The 13,133-nt window shown below is 37.9% G+C and overlaps 3 protein-coding genes and 1 pseudogene across 3 annotated transcripts; 2 read left to right on the forward strand and 2 right to left on the reverse strand.

Moving 5' to 3' along the window:
• The window catches only part of LOC122532715, a 5,748-nt pseudogene extending 1,625 nt beyond the window's left edge, over positions 1-4,123 (reverse strand).
• Positions 4,124-6,036: 1,913 nt separating this feature from the next.
• Positions 6,037-7,821, forward strand: LOC122532590 (sperm surface protein Sp17-like). Its single transcript, XM_043661481.1, has 2 exons — positions 6,037-7,204; positions 7,335-7,821. The coding sequence occupies exons 1-2, from the start codon at positions 7,115-7,117 to the stop codon at positions 7,437-7,439; spliced, it is 195 nt and encodes a 64-aa protein (XP_043517416.1). The 5' UTR covers positions 6,037-7,114; the 3' UTR covers positions 7,440-7,821.
• Positions 7,822-7,992: 171 nt separating this feature from the next.
• Positions 7,993-10,064, forward strand: LOC122532584. Its single transcript, XM_043661467.1, has 5 exons — positions 7,993-8,197; positions 8,292-8,441; positions 8,508-8,556; positions 8,628-9,088; positions 9,249-10,064. Exons 1-4 carry the CDS (start codon positions 8,120-8,122, stop codon positions 8,822-8,824), a joined length of 474 nt encoding a protein of 157 aa, XP_043517402.1. The 5' UTR covers positions 7,993-8,119; the 3' UTR covers positions 8,825-9,088; positions 9,249-10,064.
• A 20-nt stretch (positions 10,065-10,084) lies between these two features.
• Positions 10,085-12,794, reverse strand: LOC122532597. Its single transcript, XM_043661495.1, has 5 exons — positions 12,592-12,794; positions 12,078-12,373; positions 11,360-11,544; positions 11,006-11,267; positions 10,085-10,913 (listed from the first exon to the last, which is right to left on the reverse strand). Exons 1-5 carry the CDS (start codon positions 12,721-12,723, stop codon positions 10,340-10,342), a joined length of 1,449 nt encoding a protein of 482 aa, XP_043517430.1. The 5' UTR covers positions 12,724-12,794; the 3' UTR covers positions 10,085-10,339.
• Positions 12,795-13,133: the final 339 nt, after the last annotated feature.

Consider the following 13,133-nt stretch of genomic DNA (forward strand, 5'->3'; position numbering starts at 1 on the left):
TGTGACACACACACACACACACACACACACACACACACACACACACACACACACACACACACACACACACACACACACACATTGTCACACGTGTAAGTATTTGAACGAGCCGTGAACATCTTTCTATTTTATTTCATTTCATATTATATGGAATGGAACGTATTTGTTCGCCTGAGTTTCAAGAAAGAATTGATCTGCTCGTGTTAAACTGTTAACTGATACAATTAGATTGTTGCTTCTAGTCTGCAAATTTGCTCGTACTCGTCCCTTGATTTTTGCAAATGCCACGGGATTTGCCCGAGTCTCGCCTCGAATCCATTTCCCGTCAGCGTGTTACCTTGTGAGGTGGGTATTCCACACTCTGACGAAGCGGAATAAATTAAATTACACTTTGAATGGATAACAGCAGAACAAATAACATTAATTCGTAAAATACGTAATTCATCAATCCTTGCAAAACGAATCTTCTCGTGATAATAACAATGTTTCTGTGTCTTCTTTTTATTCTGAGAATTTCATTTATTCGAAAAAAGAAGTAATTCTCACAAAGTTCATCTGGTTTTAATGCTGCGAATCTTCTCAGCATATATTGACTAGTTGTTTGTTGTGTAATATATTGACTAATTATTTATTGCATATTGATTAATTATAATATATTTTGTAATATTATAATATATTTTATAATATTGTAGTATATTTTATAATATTGTAATATATTTTATAATATTATAATATATTTTATAATATTGTAATATATTTTAATATTTAATATATTATAATATTATAATATATTTTATAATATTGTAATATATTTATTATGTTTATTATGATATATTTTAAGTGATTTTATAAATGTTATGAAAGATTACCAGTACGCAAATTATTCTTCGTTCTATTACAGGTATCAAACCGGAATGCTGGAAACAAAATAGATACCTAAAATCATCATTACCTGGAAGACAACGGAAAAGACGACGGTCCCATAATCCGTCTTCTAGACAAGTGACTGTACGATACGGTGGGTCATTCGTCACGGGCAATTTGTAAGACGATTTGCACGACAAAGTCGCCACCGTTCCAGGTTTAATTCGATCGGTGCAAGACACTTTCGTTTCCACGGAACGAGCATAAAATATTCACCGCGGTATTGCTCAACAGAGAACACGTTTCCTGTTATAATGCAAATTTTATAATGAAACGTAGAAACATAAATTGATTTGCAAACAGTAGGTAATAAAAAATTTTCATTGAAATAAAAGGCCTTTATTTTTTGAGAAAATACTGGTAATGAAATATAATGACAAATGGTAAAATAATTTGAAGATCCGTGTGTTATCAGTATTATTTCTTGTTTTATTTTAAAGTTGCAGCCTATGCGCCCGTATCGTTTATTTGAAATATTGTGGGATACGGAATTTATTAAATACTGCATTACAATGTTATTATACCCGGCTATGTTTGAAATGTTATTATTATACTTTAAACTACAATCACATGATACTCGATTGTGAATATTTTACGAAGAGAACTCTCCAGGCATAAAAACTGCAACGAAAAGGAAATAATCAATAATCCAAATAATGCGTCTGATAACACAATAATAATTAATCAATTCGCGAAATACCGGAGAATTATATAAATTTGATCCTATTTAATTAATTATATAAATTTCATTTAAACAAAGCAAGTGAATATCCTCGAATTCAAAATCGTTGGGCGAGTGATAGGATCGAAGTGGCAGAAGCTTTCATTTGAACTTCTGTCCATCTAAAAAAATTCAGTTTCACACGCGCAATTTGGAATGAATGATTGAACATACGGAAATAAATATTTCGAACGTCAAAATTTTACATGTAGGTCTCGTGCAACTACTTCTTTAATCACTTTTTCATAGCACGAAATTCATATATTTAACTACTCGTAAATATCGCGACGACTGGGAGGAAAACAAGCGATCTCTGAAATCTCTGAACTCCCTGTTCAATTAACACGGGTCCCCTCCCCGGTGTGGAATTCTCAATGCAAAACAATTTCCACTAATTTGGCAAGATCCGTGATCAAATGAACTTACCGAGACGCGTTGGGGCCGGAGGGGAGCGGGGGGATCGTGCCATTCGTCGTCGAAGCAAACAGAAACGGCGCTTCCGCTCAAAATGTAATTGCGCCTACAATTGTAGTGTAGGTCAGAACGCTGTTACCCAGGAACTTTATCTCCTGGACGTTTGGGACACAGGGTTTATCACAATCACCTAGTTTGTAACTTCCACCATCGGGTGAGGCGCAGCCGTTTTCCGATTTTCTACGGGTGTCCAGCTACGAATAATTAACGTTGTCGGTGATTAAACGAACGCAAATAAGGGAACAATTGAATTCGTTATGGCGTATTGTTATTTTCCTTTCGCGAACTCGCGAACGTGCCACGACGTTCTCCACTGAAGGACACTGGAAGTGTTTAACGATTTGTCGACTTGTCGCTTCCACCCTCGCGTCGTAACGCAGTCACTTGACATCTCTTTTTCTTCTTAATATTTCGCCGTGAACTCTTCTATTTATTTTTCATTCGAGCAAATTAACTTACTTGAGCGGGGCGGCGCTCGTCGCTCGAATCGCGACAATCGAATTTATCGTCGCACCTTGCCTTGTCTCCGGCAAACATTCGCCGCCTCCGCAACTCGGAACTCGTTTTTCCTGTTTTCGAAATAACAACAAACGTTGATTACGTGTTTGAAGACACGGCATGCAGCGGTGTTTCTGTGATTGTATTGTCGCGCTTCGAGCAGAGCCAGGCAAGTGGAAACAGAATCGAGGGGGGGATTCGAGGAGTTGTTTAACGGTGAACGCGATAATACTGGCAATATTGACTGTAAACGTGCTCGAATTTGAAACAAATTCGACGAGATTAAGTAATTTTTGGGTAATTTTTGAATGTTCATTTTTACAGAATTTTTACAGAAGAATGAGAGGAGAAAGGAAAGTTTGATCTAGAAGGAAAAATCGTGTGGCAACGAAGAAACGAGACTAACGTTTCGAAATCAAGGTGCAAACATACTCTTGTTTCCATCGCCGTTTTCCCCGAGTAGATCGTGTTCGCCGGATTGAGTTTCCACCAAAATTCATTAAGATAATTGAAATGGACGAAATATTTCATAGATATTTCACGAAAACGTGCTTCTACAGACACCGTATCATATTGCATTTAATTGTTACGAATCTATTTACTATCATTACTTTCGCGCGACACGTTTATTATGCGATTCGCGAATTATATCGGCAATGAAAATACGAGCAACTTGCAACAAAGGTGATTTCGAAATACGACAGATAGTGAAAATACCAACAATATGTGTTCTATAGATTCGTTTGCTCGTATCTAATCTCTCATGCAAATTCTGAAATATCTATCATACGATCGCGCGTGTGCGTCCATTTGTTATACTTGAATATCCAGACAGATTCGTCAATCTGTCAAACCACGTATCGATCGATATTTTTCGTATTATTCAATTAGAAATTAAAATCTGCCACTCTGTCATTGTATTTTTTTCTCTGTTTCAACTCGATAATTTCTTTGCACTTCACGTTGGTTAAAGTGTAACAATGTGTTGGACAATTCACTCAGCCATTCATTTGATTCCAAATGTCTTAGGGCAATTCCTCATTCCGCAAACAGATCGAGATCATCTGGGAACAATGTTCCTATTATCTTTGGGCAACATAACGTTTAACATCGGGCTGCTTGTCATCTCTGAATTATCCGAGGCATCTTCCGCACAATCAATCCTATAATATTCAATAGCTATACGTGACCAAATCACTAGTTGTCCTTGAACGTTTAGATTGCTCGTGTTCGCAAGTATTCTTACCGATCGCACAGCCTAATATCCTAGTGATCGAACGTTTCGATCGTATGATTACTCAATCGCGTTACACAATTAACGTTTGATCGTTCGATTTCACATATTAAATATCATCACGCGTAATGCAAAATGTTAAATCTCTCTATACCTATTATATATTTGTTGGAACCCAAAATATAGAATTTTGAAAATAGAAAGACAATGATTTCTCACATCGTGACACATTTTATTTCTTACTTGAAAGCCTCGGAAAACTTACCAATCATATTTTTTACCCTTATTCGATTAAAAGTTAAAAATCACCTGCACCGAATTTTATCATCGGAAGATCCCACACTTGAAGACTCCATTTTTTTTTTTCATAATCTCCCTCGGAGAGACATTTATTTCCACTTCTGAGTTTCTTTTTGGTTTGTCGTTATTATAGTCAAAATTTCCGACCAGGAAAATCTAGGTCGACCATAATCAGATGGACCTTCAGGATCATCGAAAGGCGGTCGCTGTTCAGGAAGTCCATTACCATGGTTTAATCCAGGTGAAAATCCAAATTTAATCCGGTTTAATCCAACGCGAGGAGGCTCAGGCCCACCTGAAGGACTCTGCTGTCCTTTAAATTCGTCTACGACTAAGGAAGAGGACTTTCCTTGACACGATTATCATTCTGAACAGTTACATATTAACAAAATAATTTCGAAATAATTTCCATCGTGACAATAAATTTTCAATTAAAGAAACGTCTAAATGTTATCGCGTTGTTACTGCAAACGTTATTGTTACATTATTGACGACTTGAATCTTTTCCAAAAGAAGCGAGAGTTACGAAAGAACGTATAAAACGAGTTTTATTTCTTTAGCAAATGTTAGAGATCAATTAACAAAGCTCTGAATTTAGAAATTCATTCAGAAACGAATACTTAAGTCAATCTTTAATACTAGTTTGTTTAGAGATGATGATGTTTAGAGGGAAAAATATGAAGTAACAAAATTTAATAAATATTCTTCACTAACTCTGTTTTGGAAAAATAAGTGAAACGGCGTTGGAAACGCACGTCTAAACATCGTGTGCTTTCAACATTCCCAATTATCAAAACCATTCTCACCCTCAACTTAGTTTCTTCACTAAATTTGTCTCTATCCACGTTGAAGAGCAAACTTTTACCACAAAGCACAACCATTAAAAAATCACTACAAACGAAACTTTTGCACTCTGTATGTATCCCATGCACGCCATGCGCACGATCTCCCACCTCTAAAACTCGATGACCGCCAGTCGTGAAACTCAAGTGGAGCGTAACGTCGGCCACTCACGCGACGCGTTGATAAAATAGTCAGCAAGAAGAAGATCACTAAAAGTACAACGTGTGCGTTCACAATTGCACGTTAATCTGGAAATGACTGATCGAAGCACCAATAATTGTTACTACCTGGGGTATCGCGCAATAACACCACGAGTTCGAGAACAAAAAACCTTGGCCAATAACTTTGAACCCATCGAATAAATTGATTCTAAGATCTTCCGAAGCGTATATTGCAATTAACAATAAATTATACGATGTGACCGTGTGCGTTAAATAAATAAATATATATATATATATATATATATATATAAAAATATAAAAATATATTAATATTAACATAAATATATATATATATTTAGAATATTTAAATATAAAAAATAAATAAATATAAATATAATATAAATATAAAAAATAAATATATGTATATATATTTAGAATATTTAAATATAAAAAATAAATAAATATAAATATAATATAAATATAAAAAATAAATATATATATATTTTTTATTATTAATATAAAAAATATAAATATAAAAAATAAATATATATATATGTTTTTTATTATTTAAATATAAAAAAATAAATAAATATATATATATTATTAATAGAATATTTAAATATAAAAAAATAAATACATATGTATATAATTTAACAATATAAATAAACGAAGAATAGAAAAGAAGAGGGACATTTTCCTCATACAGGAAAATTTGGACAATTTTTAAGATGGTAGATTAGACTCTTTGTAATATCTTTATTGCTCTTAGTTCGCTTAATCTTTTTACAAACTGTTTGTCTGGAATTAATTCTCTGAGTAATTACCGTCTCTTTGTTTCATCTTTGCAATAACTTTGTTTCAGCTTAAAGACAGAAAACCGTAGAAAAAAATCCCGAGCAATCGTATTTATCAAGTATAACAGACTTGATAAAAATTCTTTGCAAATGACGCTTCCACGAAACAAAAATTATTCGCCGGCGCAATCAAACATGCAAATCGCAAACCTCTCTACGTACGCGAAATAATTTCTAGGTGGGTAGGAAAAAAAAAATAACGATTTCGCATATTTATGCGATAGATTCGTGATATAACAAACGTATCACTTGAAACTAATTCATCAAGAATATTCCGGAGAGGATGAATCCATCGGAAGCGTTTTATTTCATTTCTGCAAAAGACGGCGGTAACAATATAACGTATAACACAGACCGCTACGCTTGTCTACGATGGGAACAGATGTTTATCGCGTATACCAGCATTTCCAGAGGAGTTATTAATTCTGAATGAAGTTGTTCAAAGATGATACGAAATTCGTTGCACAAGACAGATTGCAATTACGTAATTCTCTACGTGAATCCCGTATCCTCGTTGCGTCACATGTGTATTTACCCGTCTGTGTGACTGAGTGAATCCGTTGGTCGTGTTCGTTCGCTAGATTGCTACGAGCCGCAGCCATCTTCAACACACAGTCATCGCGATGATTACTCCCGGCTGAAAATACCGTGGAATATGTCAGGTCTCGTTCCCGAAAGCGAAAACGAAATTAACTAGGTGACGAACTGCGAAAAAAAAAAAAAGAGAATAAATATATTAATGCAATAGCAAACACTAACGAACTATGGGGAACAATCCAATTTGTCATGGAAATTTTTGAAAAATCATCGAGCACACATACGCACACATGGCTCGCGCGCGCGGATTCTCATTCAAAAGCGTTGAACCAATCTAAACATGGAAAAATTTATTTTTTTTTCTCTCTTTTAACAAATCTAGTGAACGGATATTAACGCGCGAATTGAATGCAGCCGTCATGTGATTTGCAAAACAAAAGAGGATTTTATTTCGTACCGACTGATAAATCGAGCACACCGTTAAAACGTCCTAAATAATAGAGAATTCTTGTTTCTCTTCTTTCGCGATTCTGTTTTTTGCGTTTGGCCGTGCGGACAGATTTAGAAAATGAATGTGGTGCTTCAGACACACGGTGCCAAACACATATACAAGGTACCAGAAGGGCTGAGAGAACTGTGCGCCGATATCTCGCGAGAAGTAAGTAAATTGTTTCCTAGATTTAATGGTTAGCTCATCGACGAGCATAAAACTCGTGAATTTTCGATCAATTTTCCTATCTATGATTCCTGTCAATATCTGTTAATATTCTTATAATACTTACAAACAGGTTCTTCGTTCTCAGCCGGCTGATCTACTCCCGTTTATCGCCGAATATGTGGACACGCTTCTAATCACTCGCGAGAACACAAAAGGCACGAAAGCTTCTCCTTAAATTCTTCCTCGCTCTTTTTTTTTCTTTATTTATCCTTCTACTTTTGCTTTGTTCTTTTAATGTTCACGGCCGCGTAAAAGTTAAAAGTTCCAATTTTACTTTTCAACAGTCGCGGTCAAAGTCGTGAACAACATTCTGCTGGAGAGCCAGGCAATTCTGAGCATACTTTACCGGGCCGGTTTCACTTTGGAGCAGATCGCGGTCACGGCTCCGCGGATCCAAGTAAGTTTTATTGTCGCGTGCTGTCGATGCCCGCACGTGATACTTCCGCGTCTTTCTTCCCTTTTCAGAGAGCATTCCGCGAGTACCTGGACGCGGTTGACACGCAACCAACACAGATATACGAAGGTAAAAGAATCGTAAAAGAAAGCTATACAACGTTATTATTATTTCGAGCGAGCTGCTTTAACTGCAGGCTCGTTTGAATGTCATAAATTGAGAAAGTACGCGCAGCGTACTCGTTGGCTACCATGATTTAGATCACGAGTTTTTTCTTTACGATTCTCGATTAGTACGATAAAAAAAGGCTAAATGATTCAGGTGATTCAACTTGAAAAAAATTATACGCTCGTGAAGCGTATGAAGATTACGTAGAGGATTGCGAAACGAAAAATCTTAAAGTGGTATTCTTGAAATTATAAATTAATCTAAACGCAGATTCAACTTGTGACGAGAGATCAATGATATCGATTCGAGACATTCTAGAAGCTACAGGGGCTACACGCGCAGAAGCGGAGCGTGCTGCCACAGTAATACAGGTCAGTGTTCTTTTTTTTTTTTTCTTTTTTTATAATTAACAACATTTTCCAGGTAAACTCGAGATTTATACAAATTTATATAAATGAAAGCCAGGCTGCATTTCGCGGTCATTACGAGAGGATGGTCTCGAGCGAAGCTGAAGGAAAGATTCAGTGGCAAAGAGCAGTAACGAATACACTGGATATCTTGAGAAAGGCCGGTGCAACGCAAGCGGAAATCTCCAAAGCCGCAAGACTCGTGAAAGTAATGTTTCCTCGTTTTAAACGTAGTTATCGATTTACCAATCGTTTGATTGTTATCACACGTTAGTTCGCTTATCGCGGATACTACACCAGAAGAAACCAGAAGATCGATGCTCGTAAGATCGCGTGATTGCGTGACGTCGCGAATACGAATTTACATTTGATTCGACGTTGACGATGTTCGCAGCGGAAGCGAAAGAGGAGCCTCCGAAGAAGGATGAACGTATACTGGAGCCTGTGGAGGCTGTTCAAGCAGTTGCTTGGATGGAGATGATGTACAATGATTCCGGATTAATGTTGGAAAAGGCTCACGAGGCTGCTTCGATTATCCAAGTGCTCGCACGAAACGACTCAGTCCTCTTACTCTCTTTCTTCACTGTCTGACATTTTTCTTTCTTGTCTCGCAGAGAGCTTACAAAAGGTATCGCGCGAAAAAACATAGCTACGACGTGCAACAATTGGAGACGACGAAGACAATGGTCACCGAAGCTGTCCTCGACACGGTGCACCGCAAGATTTTCGAGAAGGTCACCTCCCGCGATGATATCCCCAAGGAGTATGGCACGCGGGAGGAAATGATGGCCGCGAGCACGAAACTTCAGCTTGCTTTCAAAGAGCAAATGAGAAAGACGTATTTAATAAAAGAAGGTATCAAAGTACACAAAGTGTAAATTTACCGGTTTTTTTTTTTTTTAGTAAATAACTATTTAAAAATTAGCTACCGTTATCGATGCTGAATTTCCATCGATGCTTCGAAATCTTAATTAATTAAACTTAATTAAACATCTGCAGTTTTAATTTGCACTAGGTGACTTAGAAATTGACGAAGACGAGGAGGATGAGGAAGATTACAAGGAGCGAGGTACACTGTAAAATCTCGTTTAAAAAAAATGAACATTTCTTTCAGAGAGGAATTTAAGTTGTTTAGTTAAAACAGAAGCAAAGAAAGTCGCGGCCACTGAACCACAGCTTAAACCTAAGTATCGCCCAGTAGAACCAAAGGTTCTACCGTCCGAAACGGAAGAACCATTAACAGAAGAAGAGATGGATGAAATTACAGAGCCGTTGATGGATGAAATTACGAGCCCGGAATTAGAATCAGAACCCGAAATAGATCGTCCAGAACTTGTCGAAGAAATCGAGGCTGATGAAAAAGGTGTGCTGACGACAATTTTGTATACTGTAGCGCGTCAATTAATAATGAAATCCTTACAGTACGTGAGACGGAAGAAGACGAGGAGAGGGAAGAGGAAGAAGACGAGAAATTAGAAGAAACGGAGAAGAAAGATGAAAAATTAGAAGAAGAAACAGGGACGGAGGAAGAGCAGGAAGAAGAATAGAAGTTGAAGAAAAGGAACAAAAAGCAGAGATGGCGTAGGAGGAGAAAAAGAGACAGAAGAGAAGCCAAATGATGCCCAAGAGGCTGGCGGTACAGCGCACGTTGTGGCAGAATGATATAAATGCGCTCGTTTATTAACTTTATTAAAGCAATATACTTCCAAAATAAGTTTATTAACTTTATTAGCGCAATATACTTTAAAAAATAAGCGTCCGGAGGGGCGACGGCGCGCCATGAGCCTCAAGATTGAAGTTCTATCCTTTTCACTCTCTTTTGCGTGCGATGAAAATTATAACGAAAATCCGTTTCCCAAAAACTTTATAGCGGCTTTAATGAAAATTTTTTACATACATATAGTGTATAAAATAGGCATGTACGCTATTTTTGTATCTTCTCGAATTTCTTGGTAAATAATAACCAATAAACAGCAGCCAGCTATCGTGTGTAAAAAAAAAAAAAACAAAATAAGTAGCCAACGAACGTGTGGACTGAGTTGATGTATAAGTACGAAAACTTAGTACGAAATAGCCGGCGCTTGAAGCGAGTACTTCACCGTGAATTTAAAACGTGTGTCTCCACGGTGTGCCTTTCGCTGAACAACAAGTACCAGTCTTCATTAAACGAGACTTCAGGTTTTTGAATTGATTGCACTCCCCCTCCGTGAAGATCGGGCCGCAGCCGTGTCTGCACGTTCTCCCTATCGACGCACGACGATTGTCCCGGAAACGGCATTTATTGCCGCCCGAATATTTGTCCCCTTGTTTCACGATTTCATCCAGTTGACAACTGGTTTCCGAGGTGAACGATTTATCGCAGCATTCGTCTTTAGCTGGTTCGCACGGGAATTCAGCGGCGTCGAGAGCCTTGTGCTTGCATTTCTTGTTGGTCTTGTACTTTTCCACCAAAATACACAAAGAGTCCTTGTGATTGATCGAGGCCACGGAATCGTCCGGTTCCTCGTCGTTCTGTTCCTGCACCGTCGAAATCTTTTCTGAATCCTTCGCGCAACAGCTGTGATTGCAGACGGAGTCGCGCGTGGCGTGCTCCTTGTGGCAACAATTTCTCCGATTGTTTGCGAAGTTCGAGGAGCAGAGGCACGTGTCTGACGCGAGACGCTTTTCCTTTGATGAGCAGCTGCTGGGGAAAAATTTAAATAAAACGTTAGCCCGCGTAGCAATTCTGTAGATGATTCTGACGTTCTCTTCTGTGAATTTAATTCTATTAACTTGCTGTGCTCGTTGTCACAACGATGATGGCAATGATCGTGAGAGTGGCAGCAATGATGACGATTCTGACGACAGCAATCTCGATGAGGTTGTAGAAGATCAAGAGTCGAATGTTTGGCACAGTGGAAGTGGCAGGCTCGCGGAATACTAGACGACGATGGATGGTTATCCTTCTGCGAGGCGAACGTGCACCGTGAATTTCGGTGATGTGATCTCTCTCCTCTTCTTTCGACATTGCACTCGTGCACGGAATTGTTGCAATCTTGAACGAAATAGAATTATCGAGGCAATAACTCGCGACAACCACGCAATAACTGCGAATTCGAAGTAGAAACGCGAAGAACTTCGACCTACTTCGCTTCTCGGACGAGTCGCTACTTTTAACGTTGTCCACTTCATTCTGATCGCGGCCGTACAGAAGATTAACCGAATCCAATTTGGAAGTTTCTCTCGGGCTTCGTCTTCGTGGATAGCAATATGAACCGCCATTAGAATTCCGAGGCTCCATTGTGAAACTTTTCATTCCTTTCGCGTTACAACTAAAAAAAGAAAAGAAACCGAAAACAAGCACGTGTTGGTTCTTTACACTTTTCGACGCAGCGAAACTGTTTAACGATCATAGCGATCGTCGTTATTCGAAAAAAAAAAAAAAAAATGACAAAAAGAAAAATTAGAATTTTCAGTCACTTCGTAAATCTCTATTTGCAAAAAAAAGTGACAGCAATGTATTTCTAATATTCCGGAAATTGTTTGAATTTAAAGATTTTAACGCAATAGAAAATTACATTACGATTAATTTAATACCGATACTACTTTTCTCTCTGAATAATCTAAATCATGAATAATTTCGGTACTGTGCAATTCGAGTTGTAATTCTATAATTTAATTCAGAGTATCTCTCCGCTGGCACATAACAAAATCAACTATTCAAATTAAATTACAATTTAGTACACTTGATATAATTATACGTTTCGCGAAAATTGCTGCAATAATCTCTGATACTTGTCCGAAAATATCTCGTCGAATTAAAGCGTTTGCAACGATCGATTCCTGCGTGCAAAATGCGCAGTACCTTTCGACTTGCTCCGATTTAAAGAATTCGCTTTTCTGCGTGATCCCATTGTGCTCTTTGCTCGGAACGATATCGAGCGCATCTCCAGCGTTGCATTGATCGTTACGTTTACGGCAACAACTGCAGATTATCGGTTTCTGGGGTGAGTTTCCCTTGATCGGGCCACTTTCGCCGCACTCATCGTTCCAAAATGTCTTTCCTTCGTTGCGACTCGACCTTGCGTTTGAACAATTTCTCGGTGGAAACGGCAAGTTTCCTTGATCGTTTGCCTCCTCGTTTCCGCTGACGTTTTCTATCTGATTCCAGCATATTGTCAAAGAGATATAATTTTAGTAGGAAAAGGTCACTGAGAAAGAGCTACGAGGCTCTTTAATTGTTTGAAAGTTCCTAAGATCGGATCACTGAATGACAAATGATAAGAATACACGTTCGGATCTATAACCTAATCCGGTGTAATGTAAAAAGGACACGAACGTTGAGAAGAATTTTAGCACACCAACAAGCGTATAATTACGTTATCGAATTTTGTTGTGTCCTCCGCGTTGCTGTACAGACCAAAATTTTTTGGGAATTTACGTCGAGCTCGACGAAATGCCATCGCGGCTGCGACCAATTGATGCGAGGATGACGGACAAATCTGGGACATGGTCTAAAGAAAAGAAAAAAGAAAGGTCTTACATGAACCGATTCGAATATTTCCCGAATTTAAAAAAGATCCAATTTGTCATTCGGAGTAATTGGTTAAGTTTACTATGGGAGAAAGAAGATAATTGACGTTGAAGCGAGTCGCGCTATTTCACGAGTAATTTGCGTACTATCGAATTCGATTCTCTTATCGATGCGAACAATCCGAAAAACCAAGCAATAACTAACGACAGTCGTCTTTCTTATAAATTTAACTTCTTCCGTTCAATATTTTATTCGTGAAACTGGAACTGTTGTATTAAAACTTTTTATTAAAATAAGCTCAGACATTTTAAAGCAGCCTGCTTGAAACGTACAGTATTCGTACAAAATCTAAGAGTTTTCTGTTAATTGGCCGGGGTACCGGCACGA

This window comes from Frieseomelitta varia, unplaced genomic scaffold (genome assembly GCF_011392965.1).
Source record: "Frieseomelitta varia isolate USP_RPSP 00005682 unplaced genomic scaffold, Fvar_1.2 scaffold_140, whole genome shotgun sequence".
NCBI classification, from domain to species: Eukaryota; Metazoa; Arthropoda; class Insecta; order Hymenoptera; family Apidae; genus Frieseomelitta; species Frieseomelitta varia.